This window comes from Lemur catta, chromosome X (assembly GCF_020740605.2).
Source record: "Lemur catta isolate mLemCat1 chromosome X, mLemCat1.pri, whole genome shotgun sequence".
Taxonomy (NCBI): domain Eukaryota; kingdom Metazoa; phylum Chordata; class Mammalia; order Primates; family Lemuridae; genus Lemur; species Lemur catta.
In genome coordinates, this window is record NC_059155.1 from 62209367 (window position 1) to 62228783 (window position 19417).

Sequence of the window (19417 nt, forward strand, 5' to 3'; positions counted from 1 at the left end):
ATTCAAAGCTGGCACTATCATCTTTGAGTTAAATAAATATAATTCACTCTTGCTATTTCAACAGAGTTACCATGGAAGAGCAAAATTAAAAAACAAAACCTACCTGCTTTTCAGAAGTTTATGTGTATATGTTTACGTACAGACACCTACATACATACTCATGGGAACAGCTTCCAAATGGAGTTTTATCTCATTATATATTAATTAAAATAGAATAATATACATTGCGTTTGGGGGGATTTGTGGTAGTTGATTATTCAAGAAGTATTACATTGAAACCATCAATGATCCAATTGTCAATATGAAAAAAAATACTAGAATTGGAGTTCTATTTTAGGTTATAGATGTTGTGAAAAACGCCTCCCAAATGCATTACAATTTTTCTCTTAGCCTTTTTTACACAGTAAGACAATAGGGTATATTTGTGGCTTTATAAAGTCTCTCATTTGTTTCTGTTTAAAATTTTTTTGAATGAATAGATAAACGAATATAGAACACTCTGTGTGTTTGCATGTGTGTATGCATGTGCATGTATGTGTGTGTCCGTGTAGCTGCAGTCTTAGAGAGATAGATTACTATTTGGGGGACAGTATGGATCAGATTGAGAAGCTAGAGGCAGGGAAGAAAGAAGAAAAAGGACCAGGCAGGAGGGTAGATTTATGACTGAGGTTGAGGGCAAGAAGAGAGCGAGTTAACCAGAGGCCCCCAACTAACTCCCCACAGCACTAGTTGCCCTCCCTCACCCCAGCCACATTCTCACTTCCCTACAGCTCTAGTCTGAGAAATCAGAAAGAAATTTAAAAAATTAAAGTGTGGAGGAGAACATTAGCCTCCTGACTCAAAATTTCAGAACTAGAAATAGACTTAAACATCAGTCAGTCCCCCTACACAGTTTTGAGATGAGTGAACCAAACCCAGAAGAAGATAAGTGCTTTACTAGTCAGTGGGAAGAGCAATACTAGCATCAAAGACTCCTGGTTTTCAGTTAAAGATTATTTTTAGGTGCAGAGTCTAGGAGAATACTAATAAAAATTAAACCAAGAACGTCTTATGATTAATCTCTTCACTGTAGGAAAGGATACTGCATCTGCCACTGTGGCAGAGGTTGAGAAAGATGCTTAAACCAAACAGGGATCCTTTGTCTGAGAGCAAAATATCACCCTTGATCTTTTCAGAGGTAATTTTAGAAGTCTTCATCAGACAAAACCAATCCCCTTCCAGATGGTGCCTTACACACCTAATGATCCTAGACAACCAGATCCTATGTCCCTTGTGTGCTGCCCTTCTTTTATGCATGTTTCAAGTTCTTCAGATTGATTGTGAATCTTTGGCCTCAGGTTGCCCTTGATGTCACAGGTCTTTCTGGCTTCATTTATGTATTCACAGGGGAATTTGCTTTTCCAGTCTTTGAAGCTATATTAATGCCACTTGACTTTCTCAGCCATGCAAAACTATCTTCCAGACCGTTTTAAACCCCAAAGCTTCAATAGCAGACATTCACAGAAAAGGCAAAAATCTTTTGATGGTCAACATTATTTACAATTCTCTATTCCAAAATTTAATGTACATACGCTTTGATCATACCAAATTCACCTGTCCTGAAGAGAGGTATTACCTCTCTTACATGTAGGTAAGGATGTTAATGAGCACCATATGTATTCTGTCAATAAATGTATTATTATACATGGGATTTTCTATTATGAAACATCATTCGATAAATATTTATTAAACACCTACTGTGTGACAGACACAGTTGGTTAGCCCTGGGAATTCAGTGGTGAAAAAGGCAGAGAAGTTCATGTCCTCATGGAACTTACATAATTATTCTCTGCAAAATTACACAAGAGCCCAGAATTATTTACTATCCTTGATAAAGGAGTAATTTTTGTCTATTTACAAATGCTTTTTGTTAATGAATGTAAGCTTTTTATTAAAATATAACATAAGCACAGAAAAGCAAACAAATCAAGTATACAGCTCAGAGAATTTTCACCAAGTGAACACACCCATGAAACCAGTAGCCAGGTCAAGAAACAGAACATTATCAGCTCTCAGAAGCACTCTTATTAACTTTTTCTAGTTATTAACCTTCCCAGAGTAACTGCTTTTCTGACTTTTTTAGTTTGGCCTTGTTTGAACTTTATAGAAACGGAATTAAATGGTGTACGATCTGTGTCTGCCTTCATTTGCTCGGTATTTGGCTTGTGAGATTCACCTAAGTTGTAGCATGTAGTTGGGTTTATTCAACTGCTGTATTCTACTGTATATTTTAATTTATTTATCCATTCTATTGTTAAAGATATTTGGGCTATTTCTAGTTTGGGCTGTTGTCAACAGTTCATGATTAAGATTCTTGTACATGCCTTTAGGTGAACATTTCTGTTGGGTATACATCTACAAGTTGGAATATTGATTGGGTCATAGGTTATGCATATATTCATCCATACTACATACTGCCAAAGAGTTCTACAAAGTGTTTGTACCAAGTTATAGTCCCACCAGCAGCATATGAAAATTCCAGTTACTCCACATCCTTACCAAGCTTAGTGTTATGTGCTTTTTCATTTTCGTTTGCATTTTTAAGTTAAAGAAATGTCGAATAGAACCACTGGGGCTTCGTGATAAACAATGAGACATCATAAAGTTTATAGCAACAGTGCTAATCCCTTGGATTCTAGTCTATGCCAATGATTCAAGATGGTATTATATCGAATTACAAACTCTGCTTAACTTATGATGGAATCAAAGCCACTGTTTACAATGGAAAATCCTGCAGAAGTTTGCCTTTCTTATATTTGGTGCTGTGGTTTTTTCAAGTCAGCAGTGGTGGACCACCTTTTTTTGCCAGAGGGCCAAGTAAGAAAAAACAAAAATACGTAGAGGCCACTTTTTTGAATTTCAAAATGGAAATGGCTTTCTTGAGTCCTGGGGAAGAAATACATATTTGGATGTGAGACGACCTACCATATCAAATGGAAGACTGGAAGTGAGAAAGCTGGAGAAACTATTGGCCAGTAAAATGCTGACATCAGACCATATTTGAGAAATGCCTGTAGGGATACAGTTGTCACCCTGAAATTAGCTTGTCAATCATATTGCAAAGCTAGGAGAGCAACCATGACCTTTAATAGGAGCTGAAGCAGCCCTCCCGGGTTTAACAACACTATTCTAGGAGGAATTGTAAATATGATGGATCCAGGCCCAGGCCTATTACAAAGGGCCCAGCTCAGATAAATAAGAACCTTTTCTTGGAAAACCACTGATGGCTTTTTTTTCTTTTCAGTCCAAGGTTTACACTCGCACACCAACCTTATATTTGGACTTCAAATTGGATCCAGGAGCAAAACATTCCCAGCCTATTCCTAAAGGTATGATGGGTTCTGGGGTTTAGTAATCATGTCAGAAAAACAAACAACAACAAGAAAACAAAACAAGGAGCTGCTTTCTCTAGAATGTGTTTGTTTCTGAAACTCAGCATAAAGTTCTATGAACTTTGTTCATGTTTAATTATGTTTAAATTAATGAATACTGCTGGGACCGTTCAAGTTAAGAAAACCAAGAGGAATTCATAGAATGTTAAGGTCGGCCCCTCTGAGCCACATCCCTCAATTTACAGGTGTGGACACTAAGGCCTAACAGATTAGTCACTTGCTTAAGGCCACATAAAGACTTACTGGCCCAGATAAGGCAAGTAAAATACACCTGTCTCCTGACTTTCCAGCCCCTGTTGACTCACAGTATTCCTGGAGGCAAAATCAGACCTGTGTTACTCAAAAACAAGTGCATACTTGATTGAGATACAGGTTTTGCTTGATATAGGTATTGTTACGGAAGTGTTAACTTTAGGTTGAACCTAACAAATAATTGAAAAATTCCCAAGTATTTAAGGTCAATTTTATTTTAAAAAAGTGGCTATACCCAAGCTCACTAGGCATCACCTTTGAACCCATTATTTTGTTCTTTGTTTTCTCATTCTGGCTATTTCTTAAAAGAATTTTATTTAAAATTTTTTTAAATTAATTTTATTTTTTATTGACGTAAGAGGTATATATTTTCGGGGCACATGTGATAATTTAATGCAGTCATATAATTTATGAAGATCAAATCAGTGCGGTGTGAGTGATTTTTTTAATGTGTTATTGAATTCAGTTTGCTAGTATTTTGTTGAGGATTTTTGCATCTGCGTTCTTCAGTAATATTGGCCTGTAGTATTTTTTTTGTTGTTGTGTCCTTGTCTGGTTTTGGTATCAGGGTAATGTTAGCCTCATTGAATGAGTTTGAAAGTATTCCCTCATTTCAAGTTTTTGAACAATTTGAGTAGAATTGGTATTAGTTCTTTATTTTTTTTTAATTCAGAATATTATGGGAATACAAATATTTTGGTTACATGAAATGAGTTTGCCTTGCCCAAGCCAGGGCTACAAGTGTGTCCTTCCCCATACAATGTGCCCCGTCTCCATTAGCTGTGGGTTTACCCCCCCCAGCACCCCCCACCACCTGACAGGCACCCAGTGAGTATTACTACCATGCGAGCACCTTAGTGTTGATCAGTTAGTACCAATTTGATGGCAAGTACATGTGATGCTTGTTTTTCTATTCTTTTGATACCTTACTTCGGAGGATGGGCTCATGCTCTATCCAGGATAATGTAAGGGGTGCTAGATTACCATTGTTTTTTGTGGCTGAGTAGAACTGCATGGTATACATATACCACATTTTATTTATTAATCCACTTATGTATTGATGGGCATTTGGGTTGTTTTCGCATCTTTGCAATTGTGAATTGTGCTGCTATAAATATTCCAGTGCAGATGTCTTTATTATAAAATGTATTTTTTCCTTTGGATAGATGCCTAGTAGTGGGATTGCTGGATCAAATGGTATTTCTATTTTTAGCTTTTTGAGGTATCTCCAAATTACTTTCCACAGGGGTTGTACTAATTTGCAGTCCCACCAGCAGTGTAAGAGTGTAAGTTCCAATCCCTCCACATCCATGCCAGCATTTGTTATTTTGGGACTTTTTGATAGAGGCCATTCTCACTGGAGTTAGGTGATATCTCATTGTGGTTTTGATTTGCATTTCCCTAATGATCAGAGATATTGAGCAGAATTCAGCAGTGAATCCATCAGGTTCTGGGCTTTTCTTTGATGGGAGACCTTTGATTATGGCTTTGACCTCATCACTTGTTATTGGTTTGTTGAGGTTTTCTGTTTCTTCATGGTTCAGTCTTGGTAGGTTGTATGTGTCCAGAAATTTATCCATTTCTTTTAGGTTTTCCAATTTGTTGGCATATGGTTGTTCATAATAGTCTCTAATGATTTTTCATATTTCTGTGGTCTCAGTTATGTCTTTTTTTTATTTCTGATTTTATTTATTTGGGTTTTTCTTTATTAGGTTTTTTAATTTTGTTTATCTCTTCAAAAAACCCAACTTTTCATTTTGTTGATCTTCTTTATTGATTTTTAGTCTCAATTTCATTTATTTCTCCTCTGACCTTCATAATTTCTGTCCTTTTACTAATTTTGGGTTTCATTCTGGCTGTTTTTAAGTACAGAAAAAATTTTAGATTCATTTGCTTAAACATACGCCTACACTATGTATCATTTTTGGAACAGTAAGTATGAGTGTGCATGTGCTTTAACTTTTTAGTGCAGTGCTTTTTCCTTTTAATCTTGAGTTTGCTTCCCTCCAATCCCTTTTCCTCCTATATATCCTAGGTCTAGGCTATATCTCACATCAATTCTTGAATTATATCTTGCTGTATTTTTCTCCACACTTATTTTTCTATACTGACATATATGTGTATTCAAATATACACACATATAAGATTATTTTGTCATTGTTTTACTAAAATGGAATCATTATAGATACTTTTTTCCTCTTGTTTATTTGACCAAACAATACTTCATGGACATCTTTACCAATCTACTTGCATGGCTCCTTTTAACAGTGATATTCTGCATCCTGGGTTTACTATGATGTATTTAGGCATTTCCTGTTTGTTTTCAGAAACATTTTTGGAGGAATGCAAAAGCAAGTAGCTTAGAAATGCATGTTTAGCATTGAGTCTCTGTAAACCCACTTAGAACAAGTCTGTTATGAACCCAGCTATGAAGCAAAAGAACTTGTCTTTTCTAAGACATCATTTCCAGTTATAGTGTGTGCTCTCTTCCTCAGTCTCTCCCTCCTGCCCCCTCCCTCCTTCCCCTCTCTCTCTCTCTCTCTCTCTCTCTCTCTCTCTCTCTCTCTCTCTCACACACACACACACACACACACACACACACACATACACACACACACTCACACCCACACTCATCCATACTTCCATTGCATTAGGTGACAAATGCAAAGTTTGAGACTTTCCTTGTCTAGTGCCAAACAAACAATTAATGCAAGCATTACAAAGCACTTATTATTTGCAGATCTGATAGTCCTGGCTGCCTGTAATGAGATTTACCGGATGGTAAAATTATGCTGTGTAAATTTTATTATGAAGTCATCGAAATCAAGGTCGCCCTTTGTCTTTTTCTTAATCACCTTTCCAGGTCAAACTCCGTCATAAACTCCAAGGACTGTCTAAATTCATTTTATTTGGGTGCTTTGTTGCATCAAATATTCCATGAAATGTGTGAGCCATTGGCCGGGTGCTGGACATGTTTTGCTTATAATATTTTGATTGTTTTGTTACTCATGGTAAAGGGATTTGACATGGATGTCTGGATAATGTTTGGCTTTTGGCATATGCTTTGCAGTCTAATTTAATGTTGACTTGGTTGTATCATTACCAGACTAATTGGATAGAAAGGGAAGCATACACTGCTACCATCCCATCCCTGATACTGGGAAAATGCATATGTCCCAAGGCAAATTCAGTTAAGGGAGACTACAGACATTTCTCATGAATCAAACTAGGTTTTATCTGAATTCCTTCCCATAAATAGTATTAGAATCGATTTTTACCATCTCTTGTTTCCTTAGGGCTAAGCACGTTTCTGCTGGGTTGTGCTAATCTCGCAGAAAACAGATGTTTCATGCAGTGATGATTTGGAAGGCAGTTGATATCAGGAATTGAGCTGAACGATGCATCACTTCAAAAGAATCCAATTTGTTGAGTCTCTGACAGTACCAGATTCCTTTCACATTGGCCACACGTTTTTCATATTAGCTCTTGGCTAAAATAAGAATAAGTAATTTTTTTTTTGCCATGACTTTTACCGTCTCTTATAAGGCAATCTGATTTTCCTTGCTGTAAACTGATTTACAGAGAACACTGTTTGTTATCATTCATTGTGAAGGACATAAATCTATATTTCTAGGAAAATGTCAATATTTTCCCCAAAATCTATGCCTTCTGGTCCTTACGTCCCCCTTGTCTTCTGACTGATCGTATCACAGTTTGGTTCTCAACAGCAACTTTGTTTATTTTCCCCATCCTCTTTTACTGCACCTCTGCTTCTAGATACTTAAAATCATGTTCTGGAATGTTGAAAATGGAGAAATGTTATAACATGGGAAAAACTTGATTTTGTGAGCCTTTTTGCTTTCCTCACCTTATAACTTTTCTTTACAGTATGTATAGATCAGTAAACATAATTTATTTAGAGAACATGTAGTCTACCCCTCCGTGGTAGGCAGAATAATAGTACTCAAAGATGTCCATGCAATAATCCCCAGAACCTGTGAATATGTTATGTTACTTGGCAAAAGGGACTTTGAAAATGTGACTAAATTAAGACTCTTGAGATGGGGAGATTAGCCCAGATAACCCAAGTGGGCCCAATGTCATCACCGGAGTCTGTATAAGTGAAAGAAGGAGACAGGGGAGTCAGAGTGTGACAATAGTAGCAGAGGTCAGAGTGATGTTATTGCTGGTTTTGAAAATGGAAGGGACCACAAGCCAAGGACTTGGGGCAGCCTCTAGAAGCTGAAAAAGGCAAGGAAAGACATTCTCTCCTAGAGCCTCCAGAAGGAACACAGTCCTGTTGACACCTTGATTTTAGACCCATGAGGCCCATTTTTGGGCTTCTGACCTCCAGAAGTACAAGATTATAAATTTTTATTGTTTTAAGTCACTAAGTTTTGGGATCATCTGTTACAGTAGCAATAGAAAACTGATATGCCCTCTTAAATATTGCCCATAATATTTTTGCTTCTGTGTTTACTTTCCAAGGCAAAAAAGGAAAGAAGCTGCATCTTCCTCAATTAAAAAGTAGATTTTAATGCCACTCATACAGTCATTACTTAGAGAGTCACATTAGTGTATATTTAAATAAGTCTTATAGTATTGATTTTCTATATGCTACATAACGTATTACCCCCAAACCTAATGCCTTAAAACAACATGTATTATCTCACAGTGTCTCACAACTTAGCTGTGTCCTCTGGCTCTGGGACCATTACAAGGCTGTGATCAAGGTGTCAGCTAGGGCTGCAGTCATCCCAAGGCTTGACTAGGAAGGATGCACTTCCAAGCTCATACTTACATGGTTGTTGGCAGCATTCAGTTTCTTGAGGCTTGTTGGCTAGAGTCTGCTCTCTGTTCCTTGCCATGTGGGCCTCTATGTAGGACAGCTCACAACATGGCCACTGACTTCATCAGAGTTGCAAATGAGCGAGCAAAAGAGGATAAGCAAGATGAAAGCCAGAGTCTTTATGTAACCTAATCTCAGAAGTGACATCCCATCACTATTGCTGTATTCTCCTGGTTAGAACAAGTCACTAGGTGCAGCTCACATTCAGAGAGAGGGGATTGTACAGGGCAATACCAGGAAGCAGGGTCATGTGGATGTCTTAGAGTCTACCACCACATTTATGATCTTGGTTGAAAGTACCACACATTTTCCGTATGGTCAATGACTCAAAAACAAGTAGTGATTTCAGTAAGCCTAGAAAAATACATGGTGAGATTTCCTCAGACTTCCTGCCTAAATGTCTTCTCATAGTCATTCTCTACTTTTATGGAGAATGCCCCATACATGAATGATTCATGTAGAATTTTAGATTTTGGGATGTTTTCATAGAGAAAGCAAAAGCTTATTTTGTTCACTACACCAAATACATGATTTAATTCATGGGCAGTTTTTTGCAGAGCTCTCTACTTACCAGTAGTACATTAGAATATTCAATCACAGTTCCCTTCATACTTAGAGTATACACATAACAGTTATGAATGTAAATCAGTAAGTCTTCAGAGCAGTGATTAACTTGAACTTGAATAAAATTAGCCAGCAAGAAGTTTCATATCATTTTCCTTTGGATGGGTTGTCTTTTTCATATTGACTTGTAAGAGCTTTTTATATATTCTGAATACTAGTCATTGTTAGTTATTTGTGTTGCAAATATCTTCTCCCTTTTGCTTTATTTTTCATTCTTCTATACTATTATATTTTTCTATATTTTAATAAAAATTTCTTACATGTATCAATTTGTTCCTTAATGATTAGTGCTTTCTGTGGCTTCTTTAATAATCTTTCCCTAACCCAAGATCATAAAAATGTTCTATTATAGGTGCTTTATTGTTTTGCCTTTCATATTGGTATATTTATTCCACTGGAATTGGTTTTCTCTTGTGATTATTTTTTTCAATTGCCAGATAAAATTATATGTAATTATAGTATACAATATGTTTTGAAGTATATATATATATATATTGTGGAATGACTACATCTAGCTAATTAACATAGGCATTACCTTACATAGTTGTCATTTTGTGATGAGAACACTTAACATCCACTCTCTTAGCATTTTTCAAGAATATAATACATTGTTATTAACTATAGTCACCATGTTGTACAATAGATTTCTTGAACTTATTCCTACTATCTAACTAAAATTTTATATCCTTTGATGGAACTGGTTTTCATACGTGGTGAAGTACAATTGCATTTTTTAAAATATGGTTTTGAGAAAGAGGAAGAAATGGCAAAAACCCGTGATGGGGATGTTGTAAACATTTTCAGGAGTTCAATTCACTGAATCATCCTATAGTAATAATAATCATCACAACTAACATTTATTAAATGCCTCCTGTTTGCTAGAAACTGCTCTAAGAATTTTCCCTGTATTAACACCTGCAATCCTCACATCCCCATGAGGCAAGGACTGTGATTATCTCATTTTTCAAATGAAGAAACTGAGGTACAAAAAGGTTAAGTAACTTACTCAAGATCAATTAGCTAGTGAGTGTTGGGGATTCCAACCCACACAATCTGACTTTCACTAGGACTCTTAACTGCCATCTTGTCCTGAACCAAATAAATGAGTGGGCCTTTAGTGACCAATACCCTATTAGTAGTGCCTTGGGCATATTGGTAAATAAATCTAAGATTTTGCAGATAGGTTATAAAAATGACTATTCTTGAAAATTTTTAAATTAATAATCTCACCAGTTTGAAAATTTTGTTGTGTTTTTCTTATATGTCATCTTTAGAAGAGAACAGATTAAATTGATGATCAATGTAAATTAAGAAACTATTCTAAGAATTTAAACACATTTCAATTTTGATAGGGGTGTTCATATTTTTGTTCATATTTTGTAGGTGCTATTTGAAAATATTTTTCTCATAAAAACGGTCAAGTATCTAAATATGTCCTGAAATAATCTTAGAGGTATTTATGACTTTCCTGCTAATATTGAGGTTTCTATTGTTTTCTGAACCTTTACTTAACCCTTAAAACTCTGTATATTTTAGATCTTAACAGTCTATAAACGTGGCTTCAATCTAAGTTCAAATGCCTAAAATAGCTTCTATTTTATAGATCTAAATATAATTTATTGTGTCTACATATCTGAATTATTTTCTGAATTTTTCTGAGCAATTAAAAACTAGCTGTGAATATTTATATTTGAAGAGGAGACAAGTTCTGTCCATATAAAACCAAGAAATAATAGTACCATGGATTACTTTAAATATTATCATATTAAATATCGTGTTGGTGGGAAAACGTAGTGCTGCCATGTAGACTTAGTCTCCAAAGAGCAGGATACAATTATTACGTGTCAATTAAAATTAAAAAAAAAAGAACAGGATAAGCTTCCAGAGGATTCTAATACATTTTTTCTTAATATTTTATTAGCAAGAAAATAATCAGCAGAGTTTGTCCTCCAGTGGGCCAGGCGCCATTCTAGGCACGGGGAAGACTGTATTCTGAGAGTTTACTTTCCAAAAAGCATATATTGCTAATATATTTCTTATTCAAAATGTTAAATTTCATTTATTTCTTAGTTTTTCTGATAGCTTCTGATGTAATGAATGTTCAATATTATGAATGTGGGCCAAACCATAAGGGAGGGTTATCCTATAGGTTGCAATTTTTCTTGTTTAAAATCTAGGATCTTGAGAGACAGCTCTTAATGTCATACACCCATGGCTTAAAAACACAACTTATAGTATTATCGTTCTATAAGGTATAAAGTGCATTCTGAGTATATTTTATTCTGGAAAACCAGTTGTTTCAAGTGTCCTCATGTTTGTACCATTCTGTGCAATATAGTTGAGCATTTTATTATTGGTAAAATAAATCAAATTTGGTAAAATGGGCATTCTCTTATTTTCAGTTCCCGCAAGTTCACGTAATAACCTCTTTCCCAGACTGCAGAGCTACAAAGTCAACCCCTCTCTTTCTCATGCTGTTTATGGTTAGTTATAAGATGGGGGTTAAATGCCAATTCTTGGAAAGCTTGTAGATCTAATAGTGAGCTGTGAGTTGCTATGTGATCAGAAAACCCACCTTATGTCACCAATTCTAGACTGCAGTGTTCGGTGGGACACAAACAGCGTCCTAAGTGCCATGAGGTTCTTGATGAGGACATTTTAGGGAACAGTGACTCTGCCAAGCTTTGCTCAGTGTATGGTGCAGTCCAAGAGAAGACTAGTTAGCTAGGTGTCTAGGGTGGTGCGGTGGGGACCATGGGGCCATCTCCATGGCGAAGAGCCTTCTCTGGCCTGGGTCACAGTCTCATCAGAAGCATGTAATCTCATGACCTACATAAATTTGGAGGAAAGTGGGAAGAGAAGAAAAGGGCAGGAAAGGGAACTACTATTTGTTATATACCTCCCAAGTGCCAGGCATTGGGTAGAGAAGGTTAAAAACATGTAACACACATGTATATATAGATAAATATGGACATTTATATATGTTTATACAGACATACAGTGCCACTTGGTCATTACAGCAGCCCTGTGCTGAACCTGTTCTTTCCTTATTTTACAAACCAGCAAACAAGCTTGAAAAGGCTGAGAGTCTAGTCCTAGATCTCCCCAAGGGTGATGCACTGATTTTTAAACCTGCACTTTCTGCCTGTGATAGTGTGTATGTTTTGTTATTGTTTTATAGTTACTTAGTTGGTTTGTTTTCCATGCCTCCACAAAGCCCCCTTAAGTTTTGTCACTTCCCTATCCTTCTACTCCCCAAGAGAGATTTTCTGGGTTAGAATTAAATACGGAGGCAGGACAGGCAGAGAGGCGGTGATAGTGGAGAAGTGTAGGACCAGACAGAGAGGAGTCTGTCTGCCAGGGACAGGAGTTTGGGCTTGTCCTGGGGAAACAGGGAGCCACTGAAGGATTTTAAGTGGGGCTTCTAGAAAAGGTCCAGTTCACTGTATGTAGAAAATGGATTAGAAGCAACCAGTTAGGGGACATTTTTTTTTTTCATCTGTATGGTTTTATCTTAAAAGAAAAGAAAGATATGAAATAAATATTGCAAACATATATGTTCATTATTTCATCCTTTCTGCTTATCTGAATTAAAAAATTAAAGTGTTGAAAATAAATGAAAATTCTTCTCTAAATCTGAGAGGAAAAGAAATTAGCAAACACTTTGGTCTAATGATGAGGAAACATCAAACAAACCCAAACTGAGGGGCATTCTATAAAATAACTGGTCAGTGCTCTTAATGAAAGAAAGACTGAGGAAGTGTTTCAGATGAAAGAAGATTAGACATGACAACTAAGTGCAGTGTGTGATCCTACATTGGATCCTGGCCTAGAAAGTTGTTTTTCCTTTTTCCATAGAAGGCATTACTCAGATAATTGACATAATTTGAATATCTGTGCATAGATAACAGTATTGTGTTGATGTTAGTTTCATAATTTTTATAAGTGCACTATGGTTTGGTAGGAAAATATCCTTGTTTTTAGGAAATGCAAACTGAAAATTATTTCAAGGTAAAGGGGCATTATGTCTGCAGGTTTTTCTCAAATATTTCCAAAAAAGGAATGCGATATATTTATAGCAAGAAGAATGATAAAGCATATGTGGTAGGTAGCATGTTAGCTTTTGGGAAATCTGGGTGAATGGTATACGAGAATTCTCTGTGGTATTCTTGCAACTTTTCTGTATATCTGAAATTATTTTAAAGTAAAAATTAAAAAATAATTTAGTGGAATGAGGAGGGGGAGGGGAGAACCAGGCAGGTCTGCCTCCTGTCCCAGGAGGCCAGGCATGAGGTCCAAGGTGAGGGAGGTGCCTGCCGAAGCTGAACTTCCAGGGGCTTCCAGGGGGGTGGGGTGGAGGCCCTTAGGAACCAAGGCTGCTTTGAGGTCCAGCTACCAGTGTGACCCAGAGTTTGGGGGAAGGTGCATTCTCTCCTTAGCCCCGATGCCTTCTCTCCTTCCTTCCTCAGAACTGATGTCTGTTATGCACTTGGTGTGTCACCAGGCCATGTACTTCTACTTTCTTTGCACATACATGCATAGGGAGTATTAATAATTGTAAGTTCATTGGAATAATGAACTCTAAGACTGAGGCCGGAGGACAATGAGCTGGGTTAAGGCAAGGAATGTAGGCCAAGAAAAGCTCTCACTAGGGACGTTTGCAAGAATCAGGATCCTCCTTGGAAATGAGAGCAAATGCCACAGAAAATGATTTACATATTTAAAAGAAAAATTTTACGTTTTTTCTGTTTGGCTAGAGGAGATTTGACTTAAATGTGTTGCTGACTTAACCATCCTAGGGGACCTGACTGAAAATGTGACCTCCCAACCCATTTTATTTGTCATTGCCCAAGGGAAGGGAAGAGCTTCCCAGCTGCAAAGAGACAGTAGCTTGGAAACCGTATTTGTAGGAGAAAGGAAATTATAGGGGCTGTGACCTCTGACAGAGCAATAAAAATTTGGGGATGGCATCAATTCCTGGTGTAGGACATAAAAGTGGGAGGAGAGGTGGGGGAAGGAAGAAAGAAAGATAAGAAGGACCTGAAACTCTCCTTAAGAGAGATCTTTGCTGATGGAATCCTGCCCTTCGCAGAGAAGGAATTCTAATAAATGGTGGCAGTTGTTAAACTTATAGTAAGCATTCACACAGTTTGGCTTTTGTTTTCTTTTGAAGTAGCCTTAACAAACAATGCTCAATGGAAATTAAACAAGGTTTGATAGAGGCAAGGGCAGATAGATATCATGATAAAAAGAAGAAATGTAAATTGCCCCTGTTCCTGTTTCATTCTCTTGAACACTGCTTTCCAACCAGCAAGATGAATTGTGTTGTTATTGGCAAAGATGGACTCTGTATCCTAATAGGAAACTTTTACAAGGAATAAACATAGGTGAATGCACTTAATAAATTGACTTGGCCTTTCCTTTAAGCAAATGTATGGTCCCTCTGGATCATGTAAAAAGATAAAAAAGGAAAGAAAACAGACCTAGACAGTTATGTTTGGACTAGATTTCTGCTTGAAGGGTGAGTAGGAAGCAGAGGAGGTAGAGAAGAAATGAGATTAGAACAATCAAATGATCCCAAATAAAAAGCTAGTGGAGCAATTGAGAGATGTAAGGTTTTGTCAAATGTAGAAACAATTTTTAATACCTTTAAACCATGAAGAAGGTATTAGTTATATAAATTATGACACACCCTTACAATGGAATGCTATGCAGTTTTTCCCAAGGATGAGTTACTTCTCTACGTTTTGACATAGAAAGGTATCCAAAGTAGAATATTGAATTTCTTCTAGTTTTTAAGGAAGTAGTGTATAGTGCATAAAAGAAAAAAAAACTGAAAGCACAAATGCCAAATTTCTAGCAATATTTATGTCAGGGTAAGTATGAAGTTTGCAGAAAGATTTTCAGTCTAGATGTTCCACACCTTCACACTTTTAAAATATTTTTAAATTGATGTGTTACTTTTTTACAATCAGAAAAATAAAGCTATTTGTGCTTTGAAAAAGAAAGGATGTGGAAACAACCCAAGTGCCCGTCAATCCATGAGTGGATCAATAAAATATAGTATATTTATACAATGGAATACTACTCAATTATAAAAAATGATGGTGATCTAGCACCTCTTATATTTTCCTGGCTAGAGCTTGAGCCCATCCTCCAAAGTGAGGTATCACAAGAATGGAAGAATAGGCACCATATGTACTCGCCATCAAACCGGCACTGACTGATCAGCACTAAGGTGCTCACACAGTAGTAATATTCTTTGGGGGTAGGAGGGTTAGGGGTAGGTAAACTCACAACTAATGGACGCGGTGAGTGTTGTAGGCGGGGAAAGGGCACGTCTCAAATCATGGTTTGGATGTGGCAAATCATAACATGTAACCAAAATGTTTGTACCCCCATAATTTCCTGAAATAAAAAAAAAGAAATTTAAACAATTTTCAACGCCAAAATTTTTGAAAAAGCAGAGAAGAAAGGGGTTTTGTTGTAGAGTATAATTATAAATCAGGCTGATTAGGAAAAGGAAAACTCAGCATTCATTAGAAAACAGAGAAAGAAGTGCTCCAGCAGAGCCAGCCCATCCATGCAAGACTTGAACCAGGCTATAAATTGTTGGTATGTGTTTTCAGCATCTACCACGAACCTCCCTTCCCAAAGGTGCACAACTTGAACACCCGGCTGTGCCTTATTCGTCTTTGTATCTCCACCCACAATGCATGCTCATGGTAGATGTTCGATAAATGGCAGTAGACCAAGCTTGGAAGACTAAGCAAGTGGGTGAACAAGGGAGAAGAAGAATGGGTGAGCTATGAATAAACAGCATTTTTTTTAGAGGGCTTAAACTCATTCTAGCAAAATCTCAGAGAGGAAAAACTGAAATAGGAGGATGAAAATATATCCTCTGGCACCCACCCAAGTGTGTTTGTTTTGCTATCTGTAAGACTTCCTTAACAAGACTCGATTTATGTTAAGTTTTATCAGTTAGAGCTTTTCCTCTGTGCCCCATTGGGTGTTCCAGCCCATGCACCATCATAGTCATGTCCTTAGATGTATATTTTGTCCTCCTTGCTCATCTGTGCCTGCCTTCATTTACTCTGTCATCAAGTTGACTCCTACACAGACTGCAGTGTGAGCCCTGTCCTTCCAGTCTTGAACTCTGTGTTCCCTTTCCAGATCTCCTTTTCCACTAAAGGCACATGGAGGGATACCCTAATTCCATTTTGAGCATGCCATTTCTAGATTCATGTCTCTCAATGGAAACACAGCATGTCTTCTGAGCCATGGGTGCCCTGCATAAGCATCCGTGAAAATCAAGTGCTGGTGCTGAGATTGCAAATGGCCAGTAGCCAGGGGTTCTGAGCTCTTGGCTCCACAGGTCATGGAAGGAATCTGGTAAATTCTATATACCCTCTTCCCAGAAAAGTGTACAGACTTGAAAAATCATGTGAGCGATTCCAGGGAGCTCACAGGCCATCTGAAGCCCATTTATACCCCAAAGATTATGCATCCCTGCATCCCTGGAACTGATGCATATTCTATTTTAGGATAGATAAAAAAGAATGAGTTCACTGGAAACTAGCATGCAACTAAGTACAAAAAAAGCATATTTCTGGTATCATCTTCACACTTCAAACAACCTGGAGGCACAACAAACTGAAGATAAAGCCAGACTGGAGTGTTGCAGTTAATAGCATGATGTTAGAATCGGAAGTCACAGTTTGTTAACAGAACTTTTGGCATATAGATATACAGCCAAGTGAATTGTACACTGTCTACTTTGGGGTGGTTCTTAAACATTTGGGGCCAAGTCATTTAGGTTTAGGGATGTATTTCTGTGTGTGAGAGAGAGAACATATGTGAGTGTGTATTTTAAACAGCTCACAGAACTTAAATCGTTAAATATATATGTAAAAGAAAAGAAAAAATATATACGTTCCTTTTGGCATTATGGACACTAACATTTTGATGTTGCTGGCTTAACTTTCCAGGGTGGACAAGCTTCATTTATACCATATCCGGAGATGTTTATATTGGTAAGTTGTGGCTATGTCACTTTGGGTTCAATTGCAGTTTAATTTAAACTACTCAAGGGAGAAAAGGCAGGATAAAACTACTTCATGTAATTGAATACTATGCCTCCTTCCTTCCCACACCAGCTCTCTTTATATCCCAGCACAGGTATGCCCAGGGCAGGGTGCCTCTCAGCTTACAGAATGTTCAGTGAGGCAGGAGAGTATGAACCCCAGTCCTGACACAGCTATTTCATTGTGGCCTGGGCCCAGACAAAAGGTCCAGGCAGAATTATGTGTGTTGACAGCTTGCAAGGACATCGGCAACCTCCATACTGATGAAGGGATGGAGCTACAGTGGGCTCTGAGGGGAATAGGAGTCTGTCTGTCTCCTGGGAGGTGGAGGTAGAAGGGGAGTTTGCAGTGCCAGTTGCCTCTGAGAAATCTCAAAGTTGTTTTTTTCCTATACTGAGGGGTTGTATATGTGTTGCTCGTTGAGTCTAGTCAAGAAAAAATGTTTGAGACCCAACCAACTCTCATTTTATGCATGAGGAATGTGACGTAGAGAGAAAGCTGTTTGCTTTGCCAGGGTTCTGCATTGGTAGACCTGGGGGACCAGAACCAAGAGCTCTTCAGTCCCGCTTCCCATGTTGTCCAGTGACAACGCAGGGACTGCACCATCTAACTTGTCTTTTTGCGTCTCCATCCTTAGCCAACCCAGCGGCAGGAGAGCCAAGGGACAGAGGAGTGGGAGAAAGGGCCTTGCAGAGCAGGCTGACTCCTGCCTGCATCTGCTCCCACCCTTCCCATCCTCCTAAAAGCAGCCTGGGTTCCAGAAAGAGGCTCTCTGTGGGGCTGGCAGGAAAACAGCTGCAGCAGATGCTGTTGGTACCCCACCCACACCCTGGGGCCTGACCTCCTTGGTGCCCAATGACCAACTTCTAACTGCTTTGCCTGAAGGCTTTCTCTGAAACCAGTCAGGACAGGTTGAAAGCGCTGGAGAAATAACATCCTGGTCTCTCAGGCGGGGTAACTCTGGGGCCTGTGTGAGGGGCCTTTTCTTAGAGTTTCCTGGTAGGATGATGCTCAAGCCGCCCACCATGGGAGTGTGCTCAGTGACTCGCCCTTCGCTGTCTGTCTTCCCTTTTCTGTCTAACTCTCCTGACTTCTGCAGTGTTGTTTCCTGGGATCGCCTCCCAGATACACTCCTTGTATCAGAATATGTCTCCAGCTGTGCTTCTGGGAAAACCCAAAGTAAGAGAACCAGCCTCCCACCCACCCCGCTTATCGCCACCGACAGCCAAGGGTGGTGTGGATGGGGGTGGGCATTGCAAAGTGCAGGCCAAGAAGCCCCATTCCTGAGCCTTCTGGGGTTGGAGTCTCCCCACTTCCTCCTGCAGTGGTGCCAGCACTGAACTTCCTGGGGCCCTAAAACGGCCACCTCCTTGGGCAGTACACTCCGAGCTCCAGAAAGCTGGCTTGCTGATAGCATCTGTTCAGGGCTAGAAGGCCACACCCAGAGCTGTTTAAACTATTCCTTATATTCTCCAAAAAGAGTGTTCAATTGCCTGAAATTATTCTTCTGGAAAATAATGGTAATACAAACTCATGTATTTTAAATTTATTCCTAATACAGTATAAATGGTTTTAGTTCCTGCTTCACTGAATAACATTTCAATTATGGGTCAGAAGCAAAATTCATTTAATTTTAGCACTTGAGAAAGTGTGAAAAAAATCTAGTAGTAGTGTCATAAGTCCATGTGCACACATATTAAACTATATTAACCATCTAGAAGAGATGAGGCATCATTTGTTTTTATGATCTTCTGAAAACCCTGAGAATCACATAGTACTTTATAAAAATAGAGAGAAAAAACATTGTTATGGTGGTAGTGCACCTGATTTATGATTTCAAGAGCAACAAAACAATCTGCACAAATGGAAAGTAATAAAGAAAGCACATGAATTTTGAGGTGGTAAGGATACCAGAAATGTTTGCGCAGAATGAGAAAAAACAGGGGGAAGCAAACTTTCGGGAAAGAGCTAGATAGCCAGTATTTCCATCTTTGCAGGCCACATAGTCTCAGTTGCAACTGCTTGGCACTGCCAGTGTAGCACAAAAGCAGCCACAGGCAATACATAAACAAATAGGGTGGCTGTTCCAATAAAACTTTATTTATGGCCACTGAATTCACTCAAATGTGAATTTCATGTAGTTTTCATGTGTCATGAAATACAATTTTTAATTTTTT

The 19417-nt window shown here is 38.1% G+C and overlaps 1 protein-coding gene across 3 annotated transcripts in view; it reads left to right on the plus strand.

Annotated features, from left to right (window-relative positions):
• The window catches only part of PIR (pirin), an 89637-nt gene that overhangs the window by 54662 nt on the left and 15558 nt on the right, over positions 1-19417 (plus strand). For 2 of the 3 annotated variants that reach the window (XM_045537758.1, XM_045537759.1), the window contains exons 6-7: positions 3284-3368; positions 17145-17189. In XM_045537758.1, coding sequence (XP_045393714.1) covers positions 3284-3368; positions 17145-17189 — 130 coding nt within the window. The remainder of the gene's footprint in view (positions 1-3283; positions 3369-17144; positions 17190-19417) is intronic. The other variant, XM_045537760.1, reaches the window with a different exon arrangement.